The sequence below is a fragment of the Varanus komodoensis genome, unplaced genomic scaffold (genome assembly GCF_004798865.1).
Source record: "Varanus komodoensis strain SLA01 unplaced genomic scaffold, ASM479886v1 scaffold38, whole genome shotgun sequence".
Classification (NCBI taxonomy): Eukaryota; Metazoa; Chordata; class Lepidosauria; order Squamata; family Varanidae; genus Varanus; species Varanus komodoensis.
The window spans coordinates 8,231,412-8,258,413 of NW_025335909.1; the positions used below are offsets into that span (position 1 = coordinate 8,231,412).

A 27,002-nucleotide genomic window follows, 5' to 3' on the forward strand; every position below is an offset into this window, starting at 1 on the left:
GCGGCGGCGGCGGCGGCGAGGACGCGTCTCCGGCGGGGGAGGGGCCTGGGCCACGTGACCAGCCGCGGCCCCGCCGGGCGGAGCGAGCGCGGCGCGCCTGGCCCGCGCGGGCGCCTTGCCGCGGGGTCGCGCTTGGCCGGGGCCGAGCGGGCGTCACGAGCGTGTGCAGAGTGCCGGGCTGGCAGCGGCGCGCGTCCTCGCCCTACCCAGGCGCCCAAAACCGCGAGAGGTGGGCGCGGCGGGGGCCCGCGGCTGGCCCAAGGCCTCCCTGGGGGTCCTCTGGAGCAGAACTGGCAGCCCCGGCCTGCGGAGTGCGCGGGGCGAACTCTGCTGGGAGCGCTGCTTGTTTCAGTGGGGGGGGGGGGGGGGGGGCGCGGGCCCCCTGGGGGGGGGGGGGGGGGCTGGCCGGGCCCCTTGGAGGAGGCCGGGCAAGAGACGGGGCTCCCTGCCGGGTTCGGGCCCTGCCAGTGCCAGCGGCGCTGATCCTGGCGCTGGGCCTGCAAAGCCCGGAGCGGCGCGCATGAACTGGCGCCTGGGCCCCTGGTGCGCCCCACCCGGGCAGGTGGTGGCGTAATCCGCAGGCACGCCGCTGCATCATGCGACTGGGCCTGCCGTGCCCCATCTCACCCCAACGGGCAGCCGCTGCACGGGCGACCTCCCGCGAGCGCCCACAGAATGCCCGGGCCTTGGTAGCCCCGGACGGACGGACGGACGGCTCTTGTGGCTTCCTGGATGGATGGAACCGATCCCTCTTCCGCCTTTGGTTTTCCCTGGCGTGACACTTTTCTCCAGGGAGCCTGGCCTGAAGTACAACAGCCTCGGGGGCTTCCAGGGAAAGATCTGGCTTAATTCGATCTTGGGCCCACTCACTGGTCTCTCTGTTGGTCTGGGCATGTGTCCTCTCCATGCGTCCTGGGGAGGTTCCAGCCGCACTTCCCAGGTACGCGTGCCTGTTTCCCCCCTAGGTGTCTGGGAGGCAAAGGAGCAAGATCTGAACTTAAATCTCCGCTCCCGCTGGACGGCTGGAAGTCACGCTTCGTGGCACTGTGCCGTTCTGGTTACCAGACCGCAGAACATCCACGGCATTCCGCCCTCCCTGGTCTGCTTGAAGAAACCCGTTACTTAGTCTGGGGCTTGGCATGAAATTAACCGCAGCCAGCAGCCAGAGTGTGTCTTGAGAGTCCTGAATTGAGGGCTTTCCCCTTGCTTCCTTGTGAGTCTCACTATTTGCTAGAAGCAAGCCTAAAGGAAAGTCTGGACTTTCCCCTCCTGTTACAAAAGAGCTGGGTATTTACTGTTTCTGACCAAAGGCTCCAAGGATCTGCTTTGCAGTGTCATCAGAACAAACCCCCTTCCCTGATTACTAAAATTTGCAATAGAGACTCACAGTGGATTCTGATGTCCAGAGCCTTGGCTACAGGCCATTATGAAGAGCTCTGTGTTGTACTGAAACTGCAGGTCAAAGGGTTCCTCGTGACATAGTTTAGATCTGACCTTCCTCTCTCTTGTGGCTAAGCACACTGGAACCGGAGAGGTACTGGGGGAGAGAAAGCAAAACCTTTAGAAATTTGGGAACATTCCTGAAAGGGTTGGCGGGAGGAGAAAGAGGCAGCAAAACTACATTTATAAAGAAACTGACTTTTTAATATAAATTATAAACCCATCCAGTTTAAAGCAGATCACTAGCAGTTTTGTCACTTAAATCCTGTCGGCAGCTGAAGCATTTTACAGATTTCCCACAGTCATAAATTAGAGTAAATCAACAACAAAAAGAAATTTTGAAGTGACTTGCACATAACAGAAACCTCCTGTATAGGGTAAAGAGGTCACCCTCCCCCCCCTCCCCGGATTCAACATAACAATTGCCAAATATAAAAGCAAATTTTAAAGTTTTAAAAATTACTAAAATGTTACAAATCCCTCACCCTCCATCAAAATGGGCAATGCAGCTGGCCATGCAGTTTTCTTTTCAGAGAGAAAGGTAGCTGGATTAACACTCTTCAACTGGATCCACAAGAAAATGTATTCAGTGATGAACTTGGTTGTCCGGGATGGCTGCTAAAGGATCCTAGCTCATAATCCAGTACTACATAAAAGCAATTTAACTTCTCTCGGGCTGTAAACAGTCAATTTTTGTAGTTCTCAGCCTAAGCATGTGTCAGTTAAACCACTGCAAGAGATAAAAGAAAATGACATTATTTTATAAATACAGATGGGACCTGGGCTCTTGTGGAAGAAAACCTCTGATTTGATAAGCCGTTTTATTGTATACACAAAGATCAAGAATTTTCTATTGATTTGTTTTGGTCTTTTCTGCCGAATCCTTTCTCTGGAGTGGACAGAAATGCTAGGAATGCGTGGCATTAGAATTGCCCCTGATGCATAGCAAGTAATCAAAGTGAGCACAGTAATAATAAAACAGTCTGTGTAATGGAGAGGCGAAGTCGATCCGATTATATTATTGAACATGTGAAAATGACAGCTATTCTTCGATTTGGTATTCAGAGCTTTGCAACTCAGCTCGAAGGTAAAGGACACACATTTTGCAGAGGAAAACTTGATCGTGCAGCTTTCCATAAATTCATCTGGAATTTTTTAAAGGGAGAAAAAAATCTTCTCAGAGGGGTGCAGCTTGCTGAAAGCAACTCAAGCGCCTAACCGACACATTTCGCGTTCAGTGCCCTGTGGGTTCCCAAGTACCTTGCACAAGTCATTCACAACTACCGGCGAGCACGCTTGTCTCGGGTAAGAGCGTGGTTCTCTGTGGCGCGGCAAAGGCAGTTGTTCTGTGCACCGCCAAATCTTGGAGCGTTCTCTTGCAGTAAGAGCAGGCTTTCTGGAGAAACGTGTCTGTCAGTCTGGTGCTTGGTTAAACTGTCTTCAAGAGACCCCACCGAAGGGTACTTCTTACAGGAAGCGCAGGTGAAATTCGTTCCATAAGTTACCTTACTGAAAGATCCACTCGTCCAAGTATTCTCTCCCCTCTTCTGATTGTGTCCCTGAATCACACAGCATTCTCTTGCAAAGAACGCCTCTGCTGCTTAGAGCAAAACTGATACCCTTTCCGGTTCTGAGCCACAGCTCTCTAGAGGGGCAAGTTACTGATGCTGAACTATTTAAGGCGGGTTCACAGGGCAATTTCCCCTGCTCTGGGGATCCGCTCCAAAAGAAGCAGGTGCCGGTACATGGGTGAGAGAAACATGAGCTGCACATGACTGCGCTGGGAAGCGCTACACCCCCTGTATTTCCTCCCAAATAAACTGGAGAGGTGTCTCTTCCACCCGGACAATCTAAGGTTCCTCCAGAGCTCAGAGGATTAAAAAAAAGTAAGGGCAGAGATGGGTGCAACTTTGGGATTACTTAACTGCGGCAGAGATGTCGAGTTCAGAGGGTTTGCATCTTGCACAAGAAGCTAAGAGTGGCTTGGGAACAGCTGGAAAGGTTCCACCACTTTCCTCTAGGACTGCCAGCTTTCTCGAAACCGTAGCGCTGTGCCGCTGATGTTGCTTTATCGCAAACATTTGCCCAAGTCTGAGGTCCCTGCTCCCAAACAACCTTCTGCTGGCTGTGTCTGTTCTTTCTCTCCTAGAAGGGAAGTAGTTCAACATCCTTTGTGGAAAACTGCTGGTGGCCAACTGCTGCCCAGAGACCAAATTTCATCCAAAAGATCGCAATCTCTCTTCGAAAGCTTGAGCACCGAGAGGCCATAATCTGTCAGGAGCTTGCGGAAATTTTCACCAGGAGCTCCTCCGATGTGGCCAGAGGGGCTGAGGCAGCGGAGAGGATATGAGATGGATTCAGGCTCCCACTTCCGAGCTGATCTTACTGTCCAGACGTTCAGGTCCCTTTTAGACTGGAAAGCGATGGCGGCCAGCAAGTACAACCCAAGTATTCCCACTCCTTCCTTAAAACGCAGCCCCCGGGCAGCGGGCAACACGGGGGAGCTCAAGCAACTCCCGCAGTGTGCCCCCACCCTGCCTGCCTTCCCCCGGAGGAGCGGGGCCACGTGGCGCTGCAGTCGCTGACCTCACGCGGACGGGCCCCTTCGGCTCTGAGCTCACGGTCGGATCCCTACCGAGCTATGCTGAAGTTGCACTTCCAGGCAGGTTTATACATTTCTGCTGCGGTTATTTCAACCCTGAACAGGCTTCAACGGATCCGTTTGCCTTCTTCTTTCCTTGCAGGGGTGGAAAAAGACAGTTTGAAGCTGAAATGCTTTAGCGTGCTCCGCCCAGAACCAACTGCGATTGCCCCTGGGGGCAAGACGAAGAGACAGTTTGGGGGAAATGCTGCCCGTGAGCGCTGCCAACCTGGCAGGCAGCCCTGCTGTGCCGGCGGGGGGGGGGGGCATGCGTGGGGGGGGGGGGGGGGGGGGGGGGGTGCATGTGCCAGACATTCTGCAGCCGAGTACAGCCCTCTCTGACGTCTGCTTTTCTAAGGCAAGAAACTCACATACAGAACTATAAATGCAGCATTGTGTGATTAAAAAAAATAAACTCCTTTGAAATATGCTTTATACTGGATTTCTATTGCTGCTTCTAAAGACCTCAAGCCCCAAATTGTTTCTGGAGAACTCCTGCCTCCCCCCAAAGGGAAGTGAAACAGGTTAGGGGATTTTTTCGGTTTCTCTTACAATATGCTTATGAACATGTATAAAAAGTGGGCTGACCCTGACGGAGGAGGGTCCCTGCTTCTGTGTTTATGTACAATAATTTAATCAGCTTGAATATATCTTTTAATACATAAAAAAACTATTTTACGATCAAAGTCCTTCATGCATGTAGGAGGAAGTTCCAGATTTTAACACCGAAGGGGCGTCAGACGTGGCTTCGCCTCCAGCCTCAGCGCTTCTCTCTCTGCCGCCTGCATCCCGGATGAGTTTCCTCAAACCTTTAGAGTTTTGATGGCATCGAGTCTCTTTTTCAGCAGTTCACCAATTTCCTGAATTGCATGCTGGTAACTGCTCTGGACTTTCCCTAACGCAGTCTTTGTAAACTTCTTTTCTTCCTGGAGGGGAAAAAGGCCACGCACGGACAACACGTTCAGCAGACAATGTAAATGGCAGCAAGCGCGCCACGACCTTTTACTGGCCCTTATAAAAGCCTCCAAATATTGACACTCCGGGTTCCACTCAGCACCGCTGCCTTCTGGCTTTCCAGGCAGCAAGACGGAAGGAAGACGGAGCCCCGCCCAGCGGCTGCTTGCCAGAGGGCCTCCCACGGCTCCCCCCTCCAGGCAACCTTTGTCCAAGCATCTTGGCCTCCCATCCAGGAGCTGCTGTATGTAGGCCTGGCTGGGAGAGGCGTGAGCTTTGCCCCCACCTCATTCACCCAGCCACTGTCCTCATGCGGACTCTTGCATGGCTGGACCCTGGATCCGGCCACGTTTTGAAGACCAGGCTAGGCTTCAACCCTCCTCGATGGACAGGCTCCCGTCCGAATACCCCGAGCGCCAGTTAAGCGCCGGATGTTGGATTTCGTGATCGCACTGGTTTCCAAGAATGCCTCCCTGCAAATCCCAGTACTAGACTCTAGACCAATGAAGAGGCATATACGGAATAGCACAAGTGTGAACGACAGAAGAATCTTCTGGCCAAAGAAAGACGAGAGAACAAGAGGGGTGGGGGTGGGGGCGAGGCAACGGGAGGCCGGGCCAGGCAGAAGGGATCTGGGCAGCCACCCGCCTCCCATGTGCAGCTGGAACACTCCCAGGCAACCTTTTCCTACCAGGTGCGCTTTCCCCATGCATTCTGCCCTGTGCGCGGGAAGGTGGGGCTGGAAACAGCCAGTTCCTGCACAGTCAGAAAACAAGAACTGAAAACGTGAGAGCAATTCTGCAGGGTCAGCCCACCATCTGCTGCTGTTACAGCAGTTTCGGCAAGAGAACAGAGGTGTGTTTTGTTTCAAAGCATCTCTGCTGCATACCCTGGGCGGGCGTGTGTGTGTGTGATTTTTTTTTAAAAGGCATTTTTCAAATGCAATTCCAAATCTGGGAAATTTGAGAACATTCTAAAAAGCCGTGCGCTCCAGCTCACGTCCAGCATGGGAGACGCTGGCATGATGTGTGACCGGAACCGAAATCCCCCAGCGCTGCAAAGCAGCCCGAGCTTTGCTTCGTCTGGCGCCCCCACATGGCTGCCGGTGCAAATGCAGGGCTGGGTCACTCGCAGTCGGACGCCAGCCCAGAAACCGGCCACGGGACCCCCAGCCGAGAGCAGGCTTGGCGCCGAATGGCCTGTGCGCCCGGCGGCAAGGAACACGGCAAGCGAGGGACATGCTGGCCACTCCGCTCCAAGGCGCGTCTCCCTACCTGCGACAGTAAACTGTCTTCTATGGACAGATCTTCAAGTTTAAGTGCAGTCAGCGCAATTTCAAGCCCTTTGAGATGGTCGATCGCGTTGGAAGTGAGCACCTGGAGCCCAGAAATGTAATCCTGGAAGCTGGTGAAAATGGGAGGCTACGAATAGAAAGAAAATGGAGTGTGGAAGATGTTCCGCGGCCTCGTGCAGCGCCAAAACGGCTCCTTTTCCTTCATGTTAAATCCTTTAACGGGATTTTTAAAAATCTGAATCCAGCTTCTTTGTGCTGCGTGACATCAGGAAGGATGTATTTGTCTATAAGAAACTTTGTAATCAAAATCAACATATAAATACTCTAAAATAAATTAAGTAAGCCAAATGTATCAGGCAAACCTAACCAATCTTTTCATTCTGCCCTGGTATCTTGCTCCATAACCGCAAGGGATGAACAGATCTCGTCCTGGTCCATGTCAGTTCTGCATGTGTTCGTGCAAGCTGCTACCAGTTCTGGCTTCAAGCTGTGATTTTTCAAACACCACATGAAAAGTCACATGCTTGAGTGTGGATTGTACACTACAGATTTTATATAATGGGGTTTTTTTAGTGGCTTGCAATATTTTGTGAACTTTCCAGAACTTTGGCTATTGAGTTAGTATAAAGATGGAATCAGTGATTGAAAATGAACTGGCTGCTGCTTTGGGGTGCTGCATTTTTCTGGACATTAACGTCTGGCATTAAAAGCCAAAAAGCGACATCAAAAGGACCTGTAACCGTCAAAAGATGAACACAGCTTGGATACAGCACTTCTGAATGGGGACTCTAGGCAGAGATCCACCTGCTCTTTTCTTTCCAAGTCACCCCCACTTCTTGCAGCAGCAAATTCCGTAAAATCGCACACTGTGTACCATTGTTATGAGGTTTTCTTTTTTCTTCTTTTTCTTTTTCTGGAAGCTTGACTTGCAGGGCCGCAGGACGGAGTCTGAGTAACTGCACACCCACAGGGCAACAGAGACGGCCTGGGCAGAAGAGAGGAGAGCTTTAGGAACACCGCAGGTTTCGCAACCGGCAGGGGGTGAGGAGGGGGCACACTCACCTCCACAAAGAAGACAAGATTTTCTAGGACGCTGGGATGGGTTTTGACACTGCCCTTGTTCACTTCCAACAAGTCGCCTTTGCACTTATTGAACTGATCTTCAAGGAGAGACAAAGAAGGGGGGAAGTGAGGCGCCTGGAAACGGGTGTCGGCGCCTCCTTCTGCTGAGCCGCGGCTTCCAGGCCCAGGTCCAGGCCAGGGCAGGCGTGCAAAGCCCGGGCTCTGCCGGGCTCTGGCTGGAAGCCCGAACACGCCCCGACCCCAGTGAGGGCGACTGGCATCGCTAGGCCAGCACGGCCTCCTCCCGCGGCAGTGGCCCTCTCCCGGGCCAAGGGCCAGTCAGGCCTGGAGCAGCCCTGCAGGGGCTGTGCTTCCATGGGGGGCCAGGCCACGGGGGGGGGCACGGGGCCAGAATGCCCACCTCGGTCACGCCCAGCCCCTGCTGCCAGACACTAAGCGCTCGAAGCGGCCTGCCGAACTTCCGGAATACTGTGCAGAAACCAGGAGGCCGGCTGTCGCCAGGGGAGGGAGCGGGACCACTCGGGAAGCCCCCGGCAGGCCTGCGCTCCGGCACTCCTGGGCTATTCGGACCCACGTGTGGGCCTTGTGGGCAGCAGCCTTCCTTTCAAACATTTCCGCCCTGCTTTCGAGGGTGAAACCCTCCTCGGGTGGCCCACATAGTAAAACCCAAGCCAACAATGAACAACAGAACGCGAATAAAGGCCAGCAGGATCAGTAGAACATCCAGTCCAGAAAATACCGAAGCCCAGTACGCAAGGGCAGCTCCGGACTGGTAGTTGTGCGTATACATTCACAACTTCAGGAGCTGGCCAAGGAGAACGCGCCAGCCGCCAGGGCTGCCTCCAGGGCTGCGGTGCTGGGGCCCTTCGCCCCCCGCGTTTCTTTGCGGGCGAGGAGCTTTGGTGGCGTTACCTGCCAGGGGGCTCACCTGTGAGCTGTTCCAGCAAGGACTTCAAGCTGCTCCCTACTCTCTCTTGAATTGCTGTCGAGTCTTCTGAAAATAAAGAAGAGTTATCAAACGCATGACGATGGTGATCGTTAAGGTTTTTTAAATCAGGAGACTGTTTCAGAATAAAGACACGAGGCAGCTCAAGGAAAGAGCACACGACCCCAGTCAAGAAATGGAGGCTTCGGTGAAGCACGGGAGTGCACGGGATGCCGGAACACGTGAACCACAATGCCCCCAGAGCGAGACGCCGATGGCGAGTCGTCGATGATCCGATTGTTCAATCCTGAGAAAACCCGACCGGAGGCAGCCTCCCCCAGCCTGCCCCCCGGGGATGCTGGGAGTTGTCGTCCAACGCCTCTGGATGGCGCTTGGCTGGGGAAGGCAAGCTCAGAATTGCTCCCGCGTGAGCGTCACCGCAGCGGCTCGGAAGAGGGCAAGGCCGTCGTGCCAACCTGCAGCCCAGCCGCACTCCCGGCCACCCACCCACCGGCACGGCCCAGCCCAGGTGGGCTCCTCGTCCCGGGACCTGCAGGGACCCACCTAAGCCGCTGGTATCCAGTTCGTGGACTTCGCTAACAAGATTGAACAGGCCGGTTTGGCACTGGCAGCTGCCACTGCTGAAGAAGCTGGCCATGCGCGAAGGAGGGGGGCCGAGGACCGGGTACTGCGGAGGAAGCGAGACGGGGAGTCAGGAGCCATGCCCCCTTGCGGGAGAGCGCAGCCGCGTCGCCTCTGGGCGACCCTACGGGCTGGGTGCAGATGTGTGTTGCATCCACGGCAGTGACCGAAGCGGGCCCCCATCCACCTCAACCCCCTCGATTTGCTACCGAGAGAGCCAGGACGCCACCGGATGGCGTGAAGGAAGGGCAGTCCCCGTCCCGTCCCCCATGGACTGCGGAAGGCAGAGCCTGCCTCCCAATATTTATTCCTAAGAGGGATTATCTATCTTTATTTCTAAATATTTATTCCTAGGGAGAACTGATTGCGCCACTGCTAAAATCTCACAGGGTGACTCACGGCGGAAACAGACAGACCCAAATCCACACATCGCAGAGTGAAAGCACCCAAACAGAACTGCCCGCTAGACACAGAGGCCTTGCAAGAAGGCCGGGACGCGTCAGGGAGGCAGCTCGGCGATGCAGCCCAGCAGGGGCCCTGCCCGGCTCCGCTCCCCGGGAGCAGCACACGTGGCGCCGCCCGGGAAGGGCGTTCTGGACCCGCACCTGGACCTTCTGATCGAGGAACCTCTTCCCAGAATTCACTGCTGCACCGAGCTGCTGCAGCAGCGCCCGTATGGTGTCGATCCTGGAGAAGACGCCGTTCTCCGCGTTCTTCTCCGAGTTCTTTGGCTGGGTGCTGGGGCCGAGAGTCGGCAGGCCGCTTATCAGCCGGAGCGTCAGAGACCGAATCTGCAGCCAGATGGTTTCTTCCTCCAAGGAGAGCTTTCGGTGCTCTTCAGAAATGCCTCTGTGTGAGAGAGACCCAAAGGCACAAACTCAAGCTGTCCCCCAAGCTCCGGTGGGCGCTGAGAAAGCCAGCGTGGGGGGCTCCTGCATTGGACTTCCAGACACGTGGACACGAGGCGGGGCCACGTTTTCTCATCCGTGGCCTGTCCTGAGCCGCAAACAAGGCTCCGGCCCCACCCCTTCCTGACAAAGCGCGCCTGCGCAGGAGGAGAAGGGGCCTGTTCGCCTCCTCCACGGCTCGGACGCGGCTGCTCAGGCGGCTGGCAGGGCCCAGCCTCCCTCCAGGGCCCACACCACCGCTCAGCCGAGGAGACACCGCCCCGTCCGATGGGGCAGCACGCGGCTGCCAATCAAAACTCCTCCACTGGGTAGAGGCGGCAATGCCTGGGGAGTCACAGACTTCCCCCTGGGGAAAAGGAAGCGGTCAATGCGAGCTGCCCAGACAATCGGAAAGACCGGCCCGTTGGCGAGGAGAGAGCCAGCTTCAGCATCCGTGGCTCAACTGTGGTGGCCCCTGCCAGAGGGAGCGGCGAAGCAGGCCGAGCTGTGGGCACTCTGCTCCAGCTGGCTGGGGATTTCTGGACCAGGAACCCTGGCCGGACGCGCCTCTGATAGACCAGGGCCCGGAGGCGGGTCTGCGGCAAACAACAAGGCCTTGGGAGAGGCACCGCCACCTTTCGGCGTTTTGGGGGGTCGCAAAAGCCAGGAAGCAACCCACGCTTGGTGGGCGGGGCAAAAGGACGTGCTGGAGAATCTGGGGGGGGGTTGCTCCCTGACCTGAGGCTCTGCACCCCTGGAAATAGCACTTTCGGAAAAGGCCCACCTGTCTTTGGGGTCCCAATTAAATAAGACGGCGAGGTCTCGGTTGTCCCGCAAGTCGTTCCAGGGAATGTCGTCTTCTTCTGGGCTTAAGCTCATGGCCTTTATACTCTCTTCCAAACTCGTCGATCTGGTTTTGGGGGAGGAAAACAGGAGTCAGATGCTGGAGCGGACGGGTCGGAACTGAGGCAATGCGCACGGCGCACGCTCTGCACGGGGGCTGCCCCGCTCTCCCCAGGCAGGCCTTCCAGCCGCGCTGGACTCCACAGGCCCAAGCGGACTGCAGTCCGACACCGCTGGAGGGCGCCCGCTTGGGGACAGCCGCTCCCTGCAGAAAGCAACCCAAGGAAAGCCCAGGAAAGTTGCCAAGGGTGATCCACAAGGGGGAAACTGGGGGGCGCACCTGTTTTGCGCCCCCCGTTAGCATTGGTGACACCATTAGCACTGACGGTGACGCCGGTGTGTCCATCCCTGCTTTTCGCTGGGAGCCCTTGCATGCCTTTATTATGCCACCGTGCTTTACGTTCGTTTTAATATTGCATTATAACTCTGCTACCGGAGAACTTTGGGCTTCCCCGGGAGGTGGCTGAGGCCCCATCGGGGAGGGTGTTCAAGGACAGGCTGGACGTGCACATGGTGGGCATGTCATGAGCGGAGCCGGCTGGTGCCGGAGGTCAGACTAGATCGCCCGGGAGCCCCCTTCTGACTCGCTCTGTTTTCTATGTTTCTATAATTTGGGCAAAGGAGAGATTTCCGGAAGGGCCAGTTCTGCGCCCTCTGCTTCGGCTCGAGGCTCCCGGAGCGTCCCTGAGAACGGTCCCCGTGAGGCGGCGTTGATCTGCCGCCCCTCGGCCTGGCCAGCCTCCCTCCTCTGCGCCCGCGGCCCGGCACAGGAGCAGCCCCTTCCAGACTCACGTGTTGGCTTCAAGGAAGAGGTCCAGCAGCATCCGTTCCGTGCGGACTTGTGCAAAGTGAAGGGACGAGTTCAGTCTGTTCCTGAAAGCAATGAATTCTGGGATCTTCTCGAACGCGCCGTATTTGTAGGCCTGGATAATGTATTCTGAGGTCTAGGAGGGAAGCACGGGAACGGAGCGTGACGTGACCGCTCTGCCGACGGTGGGCGGCGCTCAGGCCCGGGGCTTGGGCAGGCAGACTGCGGTGAGCGTGGTTTTGAACAGACCATCCAAGCGAGGGAAGCCGCACGGGCCCCGACGGGAGGGGAAGGTCCGGTGCGCTTTCCATGGGGCACGTGCAGGGGGCGCTCCCGAGGGAAGGGCACGTGCTCCCCGACCAGGGGCGGGTCTCCTGGCCACTTACATCTTTCTGGTTGGAGTGGAAAAACCTGAGTGCAAAGTTGCAGGACTGCGATGCGGCGGCGTAGTGACCGAAGGCTGCGGCGTAGCGTGTCAGCAGGTAGCTGCAATGCAGAACAGACCCGTTTGTCGCTGGGTGTCGACGAGCCACCATCCCACACCGTCGCGGCAGCCCAGGCACCGTGCCAGGGCCCCCTCCTTACAAGGTATGCAGCCGTTAAAACGGCTCAAAGCAACTTCCATTAAAAAACGGGCAGGTTAAAACAGCAGCTGCAGCCCTTCCTTCGTGCTCAATGCAGGGCTGTGAGGGAGAAGAGGGCAGCTTCAACTGGGACCGAAAGGGGGCTGGTGTTGGCGCCAGGTGGGTCTTAGTGGGAAGAGTGTCCCGTGACGGGGGGCACCGCGGAGAAGGCCCTGCCGCGGTGCCTCCTCCTGCCCCTTCCCCTGGAGTCTCCGTGGGGGAAGGCCTCGGGCTGCCGGTGGGCCCCCGCAAGGGTGCGCCACCCACCCGATGGTGTCGTGCTGGATGTGCTTCGCGTCGAGGCTGGAGTACAGCTCGGCCACCGGCTCAAATGCCCCGAGCATACAGTAGATCCGGATGAGCAGCAGCTTGAACTGCGCGTTCGAGGGACTGTGCACCAGCCCTTCCTCGAGCAACGCCAAGCACTGCCAGGCGGCCGACTCGTCACCTGGGGAGAGAACATCGCACTCAAGCCTTCCGCCGGCTCGGAGGAGTGGGCAGGCCACCAACAGGCCTGGGGGCTCTCCCCTTTGCCCCACCGGGGCCGCCTTGCACCTCGACTCTGGGGGCTGGGCTGGGCGGGGCGGGCGACGTGGCTGCTCCCCACAGCAGCCTGGCCCGTGGCCAGGTCCGCCACTCCTTCCGCGGCCACAGCACAGGATCCGGCCAGCCCCCTTTCGGAGCTGCTCCTACTGATGGCCTTCACGACCTCTTGCAGCAGCAAATCTGATATTCTATGCTTCACGTTTCCCCAACCACGCAGAATTCTTGCACGCTTCTATCACGATTTCCACTGCACTCACATTTCTTTCCAATTTCAATAGACCCAAAGGATTCAACGTTCCCTTTTGGAGGAGTTACTCCGACCCTTGATGCTTTTGGTTGCCCCTCCCGGGTCGCCATTCCCACGTGCGCCGGAGGGCTCCCGAGGACGTACCTGCCTCCAGCCAGATGTCCAGGAGCAGGTGGACAGCGAGCACACAGTAGTAGTCCGAAAACTGCAACTCCGTTTTCAAGCAGGATTTTCCTGGGGAGAAGCAAAGCCACACCGTGTCGCCTCAGGGACCCCCGAGAGCTGCACCGGAGGATGCGCTGGCTGCTGGGCGAGCTGCACTGCGACTGTGTGGTGGCTTGGCCTGCCTTTCCCCCTGAGAGTGCCAGCTGGAGCACTCTCTTCACCCAGGCCTTCCCCTGATTTGATTGTGCTGCCCAGTTGTGTTTAACGTTTTATTGTATTTTATAAATAAAGTATTTTCCTAACAACAGTCTTAAAGCAGCTTACATCATTCTCATTCTCCTCCTCCATCTTATCCCCACAACAACAGCCCTGTGAGGTAGGCTGGGCTGAGAGTCTGTGACTGGCCCAAAGCCACCCAGGTGGCTCCATGGCCGAGCAGGGACTCGAACCCGGATCGCCTGAGTCCCAGTCCCACGCTCTTAACCACGACACCACACTGGCTCTCATGCATATAAATGATTCTGTCATTATGTCCTGTTTTAATTTCTTTGCAAGCCGCTTAAATACATTGTTTAAACTATGACAAGTGGCACAGAAATCAACATAATCTCAGAGTTTATTTGTACAACAGTTCATCCTCAGCAGCTCATAATCTCCCCGCCCCCCCAAATAACTTGTTTGGTGTGTTGTTCACGAGCCACCAGAAGTCGAGCAAAAGAAAGAGCATCTTGTGGCACCACAAAGGCCAGAATATTTATCACGGCTCCAGTTTTGGCTGGCCAGAGCGGACTTTGTCGGGGGTTTCCCATGCCACGCTAAGTAATCTGCACACGCGTCTGGACGATGGATGCGGGGAGGATTGTGGCATCAAAGGAGACTGAAACATGGGCAGTGCAGGCCGTGAAGCTCATGCAGCCATTCACAAGCAACGACAGCAAAAGGGACAGCTAGGCTGCATGAGGAGAAGCCTTCATCCCGCTCCAAGCCCAGAGAAGTTCTGACATTTAAGAATGGCCACCATAACATCAGTGCAGGGGGTCCTGGGGGGCAGGGGTTTCTTCCACTAGCCCTCCAGATTACCACGTCAAATGTCAGGTCCGAGTCCCTTTGCTCTTTGTGCTGAGACTACCCTGTCTGTCCCACATAAAACCCAGCAGGGAATTTCTGGCAGTTGGAAATGCTGCCATCCACAAAAGCTCCGGTTGCAAGACGTGCCGCAAGTCGCTTTGTCGTTTTGCTGCAGCAGACAAAGGCGGCTCCCTGCCTAGACATCCTTACAAGCGAGATGAAACCCGCCGAAGGGATCTAACAGAGCTCTGAAGCAAAGCACACGGATGCGGAAAGAGCCCTGCTGGACTGGGCCCCGGGCCTCTGCGGTCCACCCAGAGGCCAGCTAAATGCCTCAGCGGAAAGATCACAAGCGGGCCGGGAGGGCACTTCACCGAGTTCCACAAACAAACTGAACCAGAGGGCAAGACGAGCGCAGCGGCCACGGCGTGGGGCAGGAAAAGAACGCCGAACAACCAGGGCATTCTCACATGCCCCGGGGGCCTGCCTTTTCGGCTCGACTCACCGAAATCCAGCCCTTGCCGATACCGCAGCATCAAGTCCCGGACGACGTCCAGCTTCTGGGGCTTGTCCATCGCGTGGTAGAGGCCGAGGAGCCTCGTCAGCTGCACGACACACAGGTGCTGCTGCAAGGCTTTGATGCTGGCGGGCAGGGCAGGGCGGCCGTCTGTGGGGGCAGACAGGGGGATGATGCCCAGCAGCCGGTTGATGAACTGCAAGTGAGAGAACGGCAAGGTGAGAGGGGCGGGGGGCAGGGCCGCGAGTGGAGGGGCACGCAGCTTCTGGCGGCCCTGGGAGAAATGAAGGACCGTTGCAAAGGACGGTCCAGAAGGGGCGAGTGGGTTGTGTTTCCGTGCGTGCCAAGAAGCCAGCACTGAAAATGCCCAAGATCTCCAGCTGTTCTATTTTTGCCGGACTTGGCATGGAACAGAGAAGGAAGCCTGTGCTAGCAAGGAAGGGCTGTAGGGATAGGAAAATCAAAAGCACTGAAGGGCCGGATCCTGAAGCATTCTCAGGAAATGCTCCATCAACTAAATCCAGTGTCTAAGGCAGACTGGGGGAAATTGCTTTCAATGTGCGTCTGCACACGCACGCACACATACACACTTAGAATAGCATCACATGTACAGGAATGACATTGAGGGAAAGCTGGTTTTGTGGGGGAAGAACACAGCATCCTTAACTCTGGGTTGCAATGAGGACTAGAAACTGTCTTAAAGAAAGTGGAAACAGGCTTGGTACAGGCTGGATATCAGGATGGGGCAAAAGTCGGCCAAGTCCCTTTCCCCTCTCTGACCGCTAGAAACTCTGCTCAACACCCTCTAACATTCCACCCGGCTCCCCAAATTCTTCTCACAGCTGCAAGAGCTGGAAAACCACCTTTTCAACAGCTCAAAGCTTCGAGATACTGAATTTGGCACCAGATCTCAGATATCATCTTAAGGTGTCCTGGATCACAGGTGATCTTCTGCTTAGTCTGCAGTATTCCTGCCTTGGAAAGCCAGCATCTGATGTGGGAAGCTATGCGCCGGAGGAGTTACAATTACGCTTCTCCTTGGGGGGGCGGAGGCTGTGTGTCCCTCGTGCCTGAGGGCTCCTCTGGGCAGCCGGCTTCCCACGGAGCGTATGGAGTGTGGGAATGGATGGACCTACAGGACTTTTCCTGAGGGGCCCGACACAGGTACAAGGCTCCAGGTGAGAGGTTCTGGGGAAGAGCCACGCCATGCCTGTGACACAGGCCAGGAAGGGGAGCCCCTGCCGGACTCCCTGGGAAGAGGACTCTGGCCTGGCTGGGTGCAAGCGAGCAGCATCAGCTCAGATACCAGCTTAGGGAAGGGCATAACAGTAACAGCCCCTTTCAAATGGCAGTGTTTACAATCGGCTTAGAAATAACACCTTCTGGATTATACTCGATTGTCCAGCAACCTTTGATGAGAGCAGGACAGGAGCTAGCAAAGGGGGGGGATATTCAACAATAAGCCCTCGAGTCAACAGACCCGGTGCCATTGCTCTCAGCAGTTTCATTGGCTGCTCTTGAGGGGCTGGGGGCAAGGGGCTGCATTCAGCCCTCTGGCCGCAGGGGCTTAGGAGAACAATGGGCCGAGCGCCAGGGCTCCCAGCTGCTGAAATCAGCCGGTAAAGCTGCCCCGGCAGCACAGAAATTCTCTCCTGCAGCGAACATTCAAAATGGGACAGGATCCTTGCCACACTGCCGTGCAAAACTGCAGGAGGAAAAACCTTTTGCTGGGCCCACTTAAGGCTGGTGCAGAGGCAGGCCAGCTTCCAGGTTTCAAAGAACGCTTTGTCAGGCAGGGGAAACCTGTGCTTTGCCAAAGCCTGCACACTGCTGCATTACTCGAAAAATGAGTTTTGTCTTCTTCGCTCTTTCAGTCATTGGGACAAATAGAGCGGCCACAGAAGGAGAGGAGGAGGGAAGCAAATCAAAAGTCCCTTGAGGAAATCACAAGCTCACAGCACTTACCTTTGTGTACTGGCTCAAGGGGAGGAGGTCGATGAACACCTTGAGGTCCGTGAAGCAGCAGGGTTTATCCCCAAACCGTCTGAAATACTGGAACATCAGTTCTTCCGGATCCCCTAAGGCAGGAAGGAGAAGCAACAGAAAAGGTGGGGGTTTGCTGCACATTCCTGGACATCACGTGACTGAGCTGGCAGGACTCCCAGGTGGCGCCTAAGAGCGTAACTCGGGGCGGCTACAAAAATACAGATGGATCCAGCAGGCGAGTGCGTGGCGGAATCCAAAACACAACGGGACCGAGACGTGCTGGGCACCACGACTGACGCCACCTCCCTTCAGCGCCACGTTGATTACGTCTTGTCAGACCTTCAGCCCAGGCAAAGCCCAGGATCCATGTCAGATGGTGGGGAAGGGCCAGCTAAGGCTGACCTTGGATCTGAAATGCGTTGACTAAAGTAAACAGAGAGTAAATGAAGTACATTCCCTGCAATGCGTTTACCATTAAATGGAGACCTAGTTCTGGGGTGGGAAGCTTGCACTACAGTTCCCATGATCCCTGAGCAGTGCCCATGCCTGCTGGGGCTGATGGGAGTGGGAGAAACCTTCTGCAACACTCATCACAAGAGAAGAATCTTCACAGCTGCCCTGGATGCCCGTGGCTGGGATGGGAAATCAAACAGTGGTTCCCGGTTCTGAGTGAGTCCACGGGTTACTCGCGTATTTACCGTCCGCAAGCCGCTTCGCTGCGCCAAGGACATGAAGAGGCGCCAAGCAGCCCGCCTCTCACCGAGGCACAGCCGCCTTCCCGCTGCCCCCGAGCCCAGTCCGCACCAGCCCCGGAGCAGGCCCAGCCCCGTCCGGCACCCCGCGGGCGGCCCGTACCCAAAGCATGCTCTCCGCTGTAGCCCCTCTGCCGCAGGCGCCGGATCAGCTCCAGCTGGGCCAGGAACGGTCCCCGGAGCGGGCGGGCGCTGCCGGACTCCTGCAGGATCCGCTGCTCGACGAAGGCCAGGGCCTGCTCGGCGCTGTGGTGGACCTCGCCCTCCAGGGAGCTGCGGGCAAGCAGGGCGCTGAGTCTGGCAGCTCCGCTCTGCCCCACGCCGCGGCGGCCAAGGGCCGGCACCCGCACGCCGCGCCGCTCCAGCCGTCCCCGGACACGGGACCGCTGCCCCCGGGCGGCCCAGCCAGCCTCCTGGGGGCAGCCCTTGACAAGGAGCGGGGGTCTCTGCAAGAGCTCGAGGGTCACTCACTGCTCCCCTTCGGCCGGAGGGCTCCAAGCCGTGTCGACCAGTTGGAAGACGGAGTCGAAGTAGATCACATAGAACTGCCAGTCATCTGGGCTAAAGGGAAGAGCGCGAGCAGAGCTGAGCAGGGCAGCGCCGCCCCGTCCCCCCGCCCGATCAACGCCATCCTCGCACTTCCGCGCTCCTCGGATGCTCCCTGGGGCAGCCCTTCCCCCCACGGTGCCCGGAAGATGTTCTGGACTCCACCTCCCAGCACCCTGAGCACTGCCGTGCTGCCTGGGCCTGAGAGGAGTGGACGGCCCCCAGGTCTGGAGGGATGCGACTTGGGGGGGGGGGCGCCTCTCGCACTCGCACTCACTTCTTCAGGAGAAGCTTCCTCGAGAGCGCGCTGCACTCCGGCCACTTGCTCAGCTTTCTGTACATCTCCATGCACTTATTCTCTCTGCTCTGGAGCTCGCTGGTTAACTTCTCTAAGTGGAACAAAGAGCCCCAAACTCGCATGCCCAAGCCCACTCCTCCGGGGCCACGGCCACAAAAGCACCCGCTTCCCCTCCCCGACCGTCCCCCGGATCGGGCCACAGGCAAGACGGGGACAAAGCTTTGGGGGGCCGCTTGACCCACCCGTGCAAGCCAGCCGGGGGGGGGGGGAGCGGAAGAAACGCGGCTATGCACGGGCAGTGGGCTGCGAGCGAGCCGACCCAGTGCCACGCAGTCCGCCAGCAACACTGGGCCGGCCGGCACGTCGCCTCTCTCCACACGGGCCTCACTCACCTCCTAGCCTTCCTCTTACAACATCCAGGGCCTCCTGGTATTTCTCCAAGCGTTCTAGGATCATGTAGTAAAGCTCAACCTGCAGGAGGGAAGGGGCGTGGGGCACACGTCAGAGCGAGAGTCCGTGGGGAGTGCGATGGCCAGGGGCGGGTTGTGCCGCCGTCTCCAGAGAGAAAGCCTTCGAAGGAAAGGCGCACACCCCGGCCTCTGCCGTCAGATCTGGGCAAGCGCAGCCACGTGGCTTCCTGGCCACTCCTGGCTGCGCTTCTAAGAGCCAGTTGCTCTGTCTCGCTAACTGCCGACATGCAGATCAGGGTAAAGCTCCCTTCCACCCCTCCGCCTTTCAAATCTCCCATTTTCCAGCTTCTTCAAGCTGCTTGTGGGTTTGAAACGGCTCCCTGATCCGTGTTACAGGTCCTCTGGAAAAAGGTGGGCCAAGAGAGAGGTGGGTGGGTGGAAGAAGGGAATATGCCGGGCAAACTCCTAAGAATCAGAAAAAAGGAGGAGGAAAGAAACCCCAAAGTTCTGCTGGACATGTGTGTCCTCTTGCTTGTCCTGCTCAAAAGAAAGGCCGCTAGGGACACAACTCCAGGCACGCTTAGAAGAAAAAGGTCTTGTGCCCCCGCCGGCCATGGCAGCCTTTTCGGCCTAAACCTGCACAGGACTGTGCCCCCGCCCTGCACTGACCTGGGAGGAAGGGCCACTAGACTCAGCGAGATCTGCTTCCGAGCAGCTACGCATCTGCTCAGAGGGCCTTTGGGCTCATTCAGCGTATAGTCAGTTCAAAAGCCAGTCAGTCAGTCAGTCAATCAATCGATCGTGCTGTCACGAAGGCTGGACAACTAACTGGACACCTCCTCCTTCGGCTAGCAGGACAAGACGGTGGCCAGTACTTTGGGTATACATGTGCCACTTGGATCCCCTCTCACACACACACTGCTCTACCTCCCTTAAGGAGATGCAGGCTATTTTCGGAGGGGGTGGCCCCTCACGTTCGGGGTGTGCCCAAGCTTTGGGCTAACCACTCCTACAGACTTCAAGCTACCTTCTCTAGTCCAGACGGTCACATATTTTCTATGACAGGCCGAAGGAGCCATTCAAATTCAAGCTCTCGTAAAAATAAGATAAAATAAAGCAAAACTCTAAACAGAAGTTATCTGTTCATTATCATCAATCGTCAGCTTAAACACATTGCTTGAAAGTAAGATCTTACTTCAGCTTCTGCTTCGATTTTATCTTCCTTCACCATTTTTTCTACCATCCTTTCAGCTAGGGGTAAAAACATGGTTTTGGAGAGTTTTTCATCCTGCGCAGATATCGACTGGAAGAGAAAAGGATCTTTTGAAGCGGCCTTCTGTGGAATCAGCTGTTGGGCCTTCGAGCACGGGATGGCCAGCAGCAGCTCTGTTGCCTGGGGGGCTTTATTTCAGGGGTGCAGCACCTCAGGTTTGGGCCCAGCGCCTCTGGGGATTGCCCGGCTGAATCCTACTGGCTGGCGCCACACAGACAGCAGCTCTGCCTGTGAAAGCGAGGGCCGCGAGCAGCCGCAGAAAAGTGTGGGGGGAGCGGGAGATCGCGTCACAGGAAACTCACTTGATGCTGGACCCACCTGCATGATCAAGCTCATCACAGACCAGAAATAGTACGGGTTTTTGGGGACGATCTTGTAAAGTGCCATTCCAGCCTGAAAAACAAGCAAGTGCAAACATCTGCAGAGAGCGCCAGTGCAGTGGAGCGGTGAAGCACATGGGGCTGGGGCTCAGGCGCTCTGGGTTCGAGTCCCCGCTCAGCCACGGGGTCTGGGTGACTTTGGGCCAGCCAGACTCTCAGCCCAGCCTACCTCACAGGGCTGTTGCTGTGGGGAGAAGGCTGCGAGCAGCAGGAGGCGCATGATGCTAGCTACTCTGAGTTCTTTGTAAGAAAAAAGGATATAAATGTAATAAATAAAAATGCTTTAGGTTCATTGCATTAATTTGTAACCCTCAGAAAGGCTTGCAAATAAGACATTTGGGCAAATGGGTGACCCACAGGAAGTCCCTGTGTTACTAATTCTTTGCGGCAACACAGAGAAAAAAGAAGAGCGATACAGAGGCAAAAGAGCACTTTCCCCCACTGGGGCAGAGGGACCACAGTGCAGGCTGGAAGGAAATCTCTGCCCCATGCATCTCTATGGGACAAGGCCCCACAGCTGCCTCGGTTGGCCTCATTCAGTGGGAAATGGAAAGCTGGGGAAGCCCAGCAGAGTATTTGTTTCCAAAAAAGAAAAGGGGAAACCAAGAAAAAAGAACAAAAAGGAGGCTGTTCTGCTTTTAAAAACAAGCAAAGTTTCCTTTCAGTTTTGCTACCCCCAGACTAGTTTCTTAGCTGAGTTCTTATAGCGCTATCTGAAATAGGAGATGCGTTTTCTCAAACTTGTTAACCACGACAAGAAATGTGAATACTTTTTAAAAACACACCGTAACTTTAAAGATTTTGCAAGCTTACAAGTTAAACACAAATGCAAAGAATTCCAAAACCGTTTCAGTTCACAGGTATCTTAAAAACCAAAGAGCAAATCATTAAAAGAAGTGCAAAAAGAAATCATATAAAATTTAAAAACCTGAACTACAATCACTCATCAGCGGATCTGGATATGAACAATTGTTTTTCAGCTGTTCAGAATGGCTTTGCACCCAGGCGGCCATCTGGCTGGTGGGCGGGAAGCTCTGCTCGCCGCCCACCCCGCGGACCGGCGGGCGCCTAGCGCAGGGAGTACCTGTTGCATCTTCTTGTACTCGCCCACTCGTGCATAGGCCATGAAGAGGTGGGAGTGGTACTCTTCGCTGCTGGGGACCTTCTTCACGGCTGCCTCGTAGAGTTTCGTGACCAGCTCCGCTGAATCAGGGAAGAGGCTTCCGGTGAGGCCTGGGATTCGTGGCAGGGCCGGGCCGGGCCGGGCCGGGCCAGGCAGCACATTTAGAAAGCCCCCTTACTGCCTGCTCAGCTGCCCAACCTCTCTCGTTTTTATTTACTTATTTACCACAGAAGGATCAACGGGGCCCCGTAAGCAGGACCAGGCCGGCTTGGCAGGATCCCTGGGAGGAGGAGACGACCCTGCCCCGCACCCGCCGGCGGCGTGCCATGCTGCCCAGGGAACGCCGGGAGCTGTAGGACTGTGCCCTGACTACACCACTGTTCTACCCCCCCCCCCCCGCAGTATTGTGTGGATTAGACTGCAGACACCTGCCTTTGAGTGGGGACCATTACAACCCAAACGCTGGAAGGGCGTGCAATTTCCCAGCCAACCCCCTTCGACACACCCCAAGAGCATCACAGGTGTGGCCCCCAGGGGGACGCAGGAGGAGGAGGAACCCCCAGGATACTCACGCCGATGCATCTCCCGGTACAAGATGGTCAACGCTTGCAAGGAGTTATCATCCGTGGGCTCCAGGGCTGCTACTTCCTGGGCCAAAACGAACGCTTCCTCTTGCTTCCCGGTCCTCTGCAGGCCGATCGCCTTCAACACCTGCGCATGGACCAGAGCCGGGGCTTTTGTCAGGGTTGCTCAACAGCTACTGCACGGAAGCACCGCACGGGGAAACCCCAAATGTCCAGCGCGCAAGGGCTGGAACGACTGCTGAGCAGACTCGGCCGCAGGGCACGGTCCGAACTCCACGGCGGTGCGCGCTGGGCAGGCAATGTGTTACAGGGACCGCCGCGTGGCGCCCGCGGGACCTGCCGCGAGCCTGCCGGGGCCCCGCGGAGTCAGGCAGGCAGGTCGCGCTCTGGCCCCGTCTGAGGCACCTGCTTTCTTGCCCCCCCCCCATCCACAGGCAAGGTCTGCTCATTAGGCCTGCATCCCACCTGCCTACATAAGACGGACCTCAAGCAGGCTCCAGGTGAGTTCAAGAAAGCCCGACAGGCCCACTAGACCCGGCCTGCTTTCTGCGGCAGCCGCCAAGGGCTGTCCGAGGGCCGTTCCCCCTCCGATAAGCCCTGCCACCGGATCCCAGGGACTTGACAAGCTGTGTCTGGGTGGGTGGCCAGGCAAACGGTGCGGCTGAAGGCACCGTGACGGTGCAAACCAGGTCCCTGAGCAACACAAAATTGTGGGTGTAGTCTAAGAGGCCTCTTTTTTTCTCTCTAGGTTGCCTGTTTCTCTTCTCCTTCAACTACCCCAAATGCCTCTTTGGCACTGCAGCACCGCCATGCGGAGCAGCTGGGTTCTTTTACCACTCTCACCGTCACCTCTGCAGCCCGGCAAAACAGCCCATGAACAACCCGTAATTCTGGGTTTGCACATAACAACAACCAGTCATTTAAAAAAAACAGAGTTCCCAACCCAGCAATGATAGATTCTCTTTCTGGGTTGTTAATGGTTTCTAAACTACGGCTTGTTAGCATGGTCACATTCAAAATTGCGACAGCTCAACATTCAATAACCCGAACGACGAGTACGCATGATGCAGGAGCCAGGCCACAGGCCCCGACATCTGGTTCAAACGGCTACTCGGCCTGGCAGGACAAATCCACCCAAGTTACCAAGGGGAGCATAATTTGTTCCTTTCTCAAAAGCCTGAGATACTATCTTTCTCATAACTGTTATTTTTCTCTGTTTGCAAACAGCATCAATGCCGCTCTCATTTTGCCTGTCCTAATATGTTAGCACTTTAAAATACAGGCTCATCATTTGATAATATTTAACCTTATCATGACCTGGTCACATTACCACCTAATTGGCTTATTAGGCTGAGCAATCTCGATGCCGGCAGAAAGAACGGGTAAAAAATGATTAAGTTGTCCTCTTCTGCCATAGGGGCTATTGACTAAAGCAGCAACATTGAGCTCATTGTTGTGAGAACAAAAAAGTTTATGCTAAAAAGAAAGAATTCATGGGGGGAGTGGAAGCACAAGCCCTCCCCCACCGCCCTCTCCCAAAAACGGTGGCCACGAGGCCGAGTGCTCTGCCAGTTGCTCCATCCCAGCCCAACACCAAAGAGCCGAGCGGGGCCTTCCGCATTTAGACACAAGCAGTTTACAAGTTAAAATAAGCAAACCCCGAGCTCACCTTTGCACAGTGGAGATCTTTATGCTTTTTCAGCAATTTGTCTGCTTGCTGGATGGCCATTTTATTATTGCCATTATCAAGGTAATCTAAAAAAGAGGGGGAGGGAAATCCAGAGGTTACGCTGCAGGCAGGACGAGTATCTACCCCTCAGCCTTCTTCAGGTGCTGTGTCCAGATTCGGATCAGTCACAGGCCTGAGCAGGTGGAAGAAGCACCCTTGGCCAGAAGATGCTCGGCCCACACCAGGCGAGGCACGGCCAGGCCCCGGGCTGCGCGACGTGTGAGCGGGCTCAAGCAGCTCTGGGGCAGCTGGGGCCAGCGTTGCCGGCACCCCGGCTGCTACTGCCGCCTGCGATCAGAGGAAACCTCGCCCGGCCAAATCTGTTTGGCTGCCCTGCCTCCTGCATGAAGCGAAGGAGACACGGTGGGCTGAGGGAGAGTCTTCAAGAGCAGGAATTCCCATCCCTGAGTTAGGGGGAAACGTGAAAGAAGCACAGGTGGGCATACAGGAGGGCAGCAAGGTAATAAACACTCTGAGGGGAATAAACAGGGGACCATATTCCTTGTGCAAAAACAGAGCTTTCTTGCACGGCACCAGGAGCTGGTGCCTTCCCGGTCGAGCTGGATGGAGACTGATTCTGAACAGACAGCTACTACAATTATATTCCGCCTCTCCTGCAGTGAACTCAAGGGAGCCATGCGTTGCTCTCTGCCTTGCGCCCTCAGAATAACTGGGATCACCCCGGTGATGGGCCCTCCTGGACGGTCCGCAGAAGGATCGCCACCATTACCTGCAGCCCCTCAAGTCTTGCTGGCCACAATATGGCGGCAGAGCACTCTGTCCTCCCACCCCTGCCTTCTTCTCTCCTGGTTCTTATCTTGGGGCGATCCCCACGCAGCGCATGAACAACATTTGAAAATGTTCAAACAGGCCTAGGGTAGGGCTTGCGGCCCATCTCCAGGTTTCCAATGTACCTTGCAGACTCCCACCACCTCATGCGACTGGGACGGGTAATAGGGAAACTTTCTGAAGTAACTGGAAACACAGCAAGCCACCGGCGTGCAAAGCTGAAGCCTAAGATCACGCAGCAAACAAGTTTCTCCAGCTCCTAAAATGCTGCCAGGTTCCTCTACCACAACATAACCATTTCCACGACTGCTACAGCACCGAGCATCCCTATGAGGAGGAAAGATTTTGGGGTGGAGGTAGTTTAACGCAGTAAACTTAATTAAACGCTGTTTCATCCAACTTCTGCATGACATGTAACAAACTGAGATGAGGCGTGAGTAACAAAGGGAAGGACTCTTTCAGCTGCCTTCAAATAAGCAGATGGAATATTACAGCAACGTAACGCCAAGAAAATGTGCCCCCACATCACAGGAGCAGCAGCCGAATGGGCTTGTCTCCTGAGAAAACATGCTATCTCTGTGCAACAGTCACATGTCTGGTTCTCAGTCGCAAGGCAACCTCCCCCCACTTGGTTGCCCTCTGGATCCTGGCTGGGAATGATGGGACTTGTAGTTGAACATATCTAGAAGACATCGGGTTGGGGAGGGCTGGTGCAGCACTACCGGGAAGGCAAAACAAACGGGACTGTAAATCAACTACTACTTGCGAGTAAGATGCAGCACAGCCCAAAGTTCTGCCCTCCCTGACAAATGCTGTTTACTGATCAGTTAAGTTTTTGGCTGAACGTCATTCAAAACTAAATATTTAAGAACTCCATATATCAAATGCTGCACTTTTTCGAGCTGACCAACACTTGCGAACATCGGCATCAAAGCAATTCCCTTTCCAACACAAAATCCTGAAACCACAAGAAAGTGCCTAGACAATTAGCTCAACGTAGACCAAGGAGGGGGAAAATAAAACGCGTGGTGGTCACCAACAAAATAGGAGAACCCCAAAATGTGATTTCCTGCATTACTGGGAGAGGCAGAGATTTGAAAATCTAAAGGTATGACACAGGAGTGAAACTATGAAGAAAATTTCATTCAAAAGGCATATGGCCAATACATGACCCCGAATCAAGGAAGTAATTAATACTCGGATGCAGTTTGGGGCACTGCATTAACCAGAAAGCGTGTTGCAGGCACACGCAAATACACTGTGGAGCTCTCCTGATAAAAGGGATTTGTTTTCGAGATTTGAGAACGGCATACAGCAATCCATTTCAGTTTGCAAAAGAGCACCAGACAGGGTCAGAGACCGGTGTGCCTTTTCTCTTTGCTTCTTACTGCTGCGGCCAAGCGTAATCCTAACAGGATAGATGGGGAGCAAGAAGGAGCAATTCCCAGACGTTTTGCAAAAAGAACGAGTTATGGAAACCTTGCAGCCCATTCACAGCACTCTGCCTAGCCTGCTCCATGCTCCCAAGGCAGCCAGGTTCTTAAATAAAGACACACACCCGCACTAAATAAACCATACAAAAAAACCACACACCATTCAAATTCTCCCAGGTATAACAAAGCACACACCTACATGCATAATTTCGTTTACTCCCTCCTAAATCATCCAGGTTTATGAAAAGCAGTTCATACCGTTTCCCTCCCTGTCTCAATTCCTGGGATTCTGTAATGAGGATACTCATGGAGCGCCGCTCTCTCGGACCCAGCGCTGCCTGTCATCTTAAGCACACACGAACGGGACCCCGGGACTGCCTGCTAAACACCGACCCCCAGGCCATACCCTGCGCCCTTGCCCCCGCCGCACGCATTTCACAAGGTCAGGGTTCACCCGGAGAAAGAGGGATTACGCAACAAGGCTGGAGGGTCCATCCCCATCCCTGCACACCCGAGAAAAGGAATTTTCCCCGACTCGCCCCACCTGAAAACTTAAAGCGGTGTTTCAGCATGAAACACGCAACTGAGGGATTCCCGCTTCGGGAGCGAACTGAGGCTCGGTGCCCCGAACTCCACTGGACCCCCCACTCGCTTCCCCGGGGAGCAGTTCCAAGCTTGGCCATGGGGGCCTGGTCCCCCCAGCCCAGCCGGGAACACGGGGGAGCTGCAGGGTCCGCGGCCCACCGTCTCCTCCGGGGCAACGTGGGGCCGCGATGCTGCAGCACGCAAGCCCCGCGCCGACTCCCAGGCCCTGCGCCACCCGAAGGAACAGCCGCGGGAGAAGTCTGGGGCCCTCCCGCAGCGCCCCGGCCCCGGCCCCGGCCCCGGCCCCGGCCCGGCCCGACGACGCACAGCAGGGCGCCGGCTGCCCGCCCCCCGCCGTTCTGCCCTCCCAG

The 27,002-nt window shown here is 55.9% G+C and overlaps 2 protein-coding genes across 3 annotated transcripts in view; both read right to left on the reverse strand.

The window, feature by feature from the left end:
- Nucleotides 1–4,573, reverse strand: part of ERP29 (endoplasmic reticulum protein 29) — a 9,181-nt gene extending 4,608 nt beyond the window's left edge. Inside the window, exons 1-2 of the mRNA XM_044440688.1 lie at nt 1,926–4,573; nt 1,388–1,537 (exon numbers count right to left, since the gene is read on the reverse strand). The gene's annotated coding sequence lies outside the window, so the exon portion shown is untranslated. The remainder of the gene's footprint in view (nt 1–1,387; nt 1,538–1,925) is intronic.
- Nucleotides 4,574–4,717: 144 nt separating this feature from the next.
- NAA25 (N-alpha-acetyltransferase 25, NatB auxiliary subunit) lies at nt 4,718–26,719 on the reverse strand. 2 transcript variants are annotated; one of them, XM_044440687.1, is made up of 24 exons: nt 24,739–26,719; nt 23,765–23,850; nt 22,084–22,222; nt 21,473–21,591; nt 20,327–20,401; nt 19,931–20,038; nt 18,718–18,796; nt 18,305–18,416; nt 17,953–18,042; nt 17,585–17,754; nt 16,709–16,821; nt 14,732–14,939; nt 13,138–13,227; nt 12,468–12,648; nt 11,964–12,063; nt 11,562–11,713; nt 10,651–10,776; nt 9,585–9,828; nt 8,902–9,025; nt 8,341–8,403; nt 7,392–7,489; nt 7,204–7,314; nt 6,310–6,456; nt 4,718–5,007 (listed from the first exon to the last, which is right to left on the reverse strand). In XM_044440687.1, exons 2-24 carry the CDS (start codon nt 23,822–23,824, stop codon nt 4,885–4,887), a joined length of 2,832 nt encoding a protein of 943 aa, XP_044296622.1. In that variant the 5' UTR covers nt 23,825–23,850; nt 24,739–26,719; the 3' UTR covers nt 4,718–4,884. The 2 variants fall into 2 exon arrangements, with proteins under 2 accessions (XP_044296622.1, XP_044296621.1); XM_044440686.1 differs by having other exon boundaries at nt 8,341–8,406; nt 24,739–26,718.
- Nucleotides 26,720–27,002: the final 283 nt, after the last annotated feature.

Excerpts from the sequence above, each read along its gene's own strand:
- NAA25 (XM_044440686.1), bottom strand. The coding sequence starts at position 23,824 with ATGGCCATCCAGCAAGCAGACAAATTGCTGAAAAAGCATAAAGATCTC. Across the intron at positions 20,402-21,472 it reads AGTACAAGAAGATGCAACAG|GCTGGAATGGCACTTTACAA; the intron begins GTACTCCCTGCG and ends CTTGTTTTTCAG. Across the intron at positions 18,417-18,717 it reads TGTAAGAGGAAGGCTAGGAG|AGAAGTTAACCAGCGAGCTC; the intron begins GTGAGTGAGGCC and ends TGTTCCACTTAG.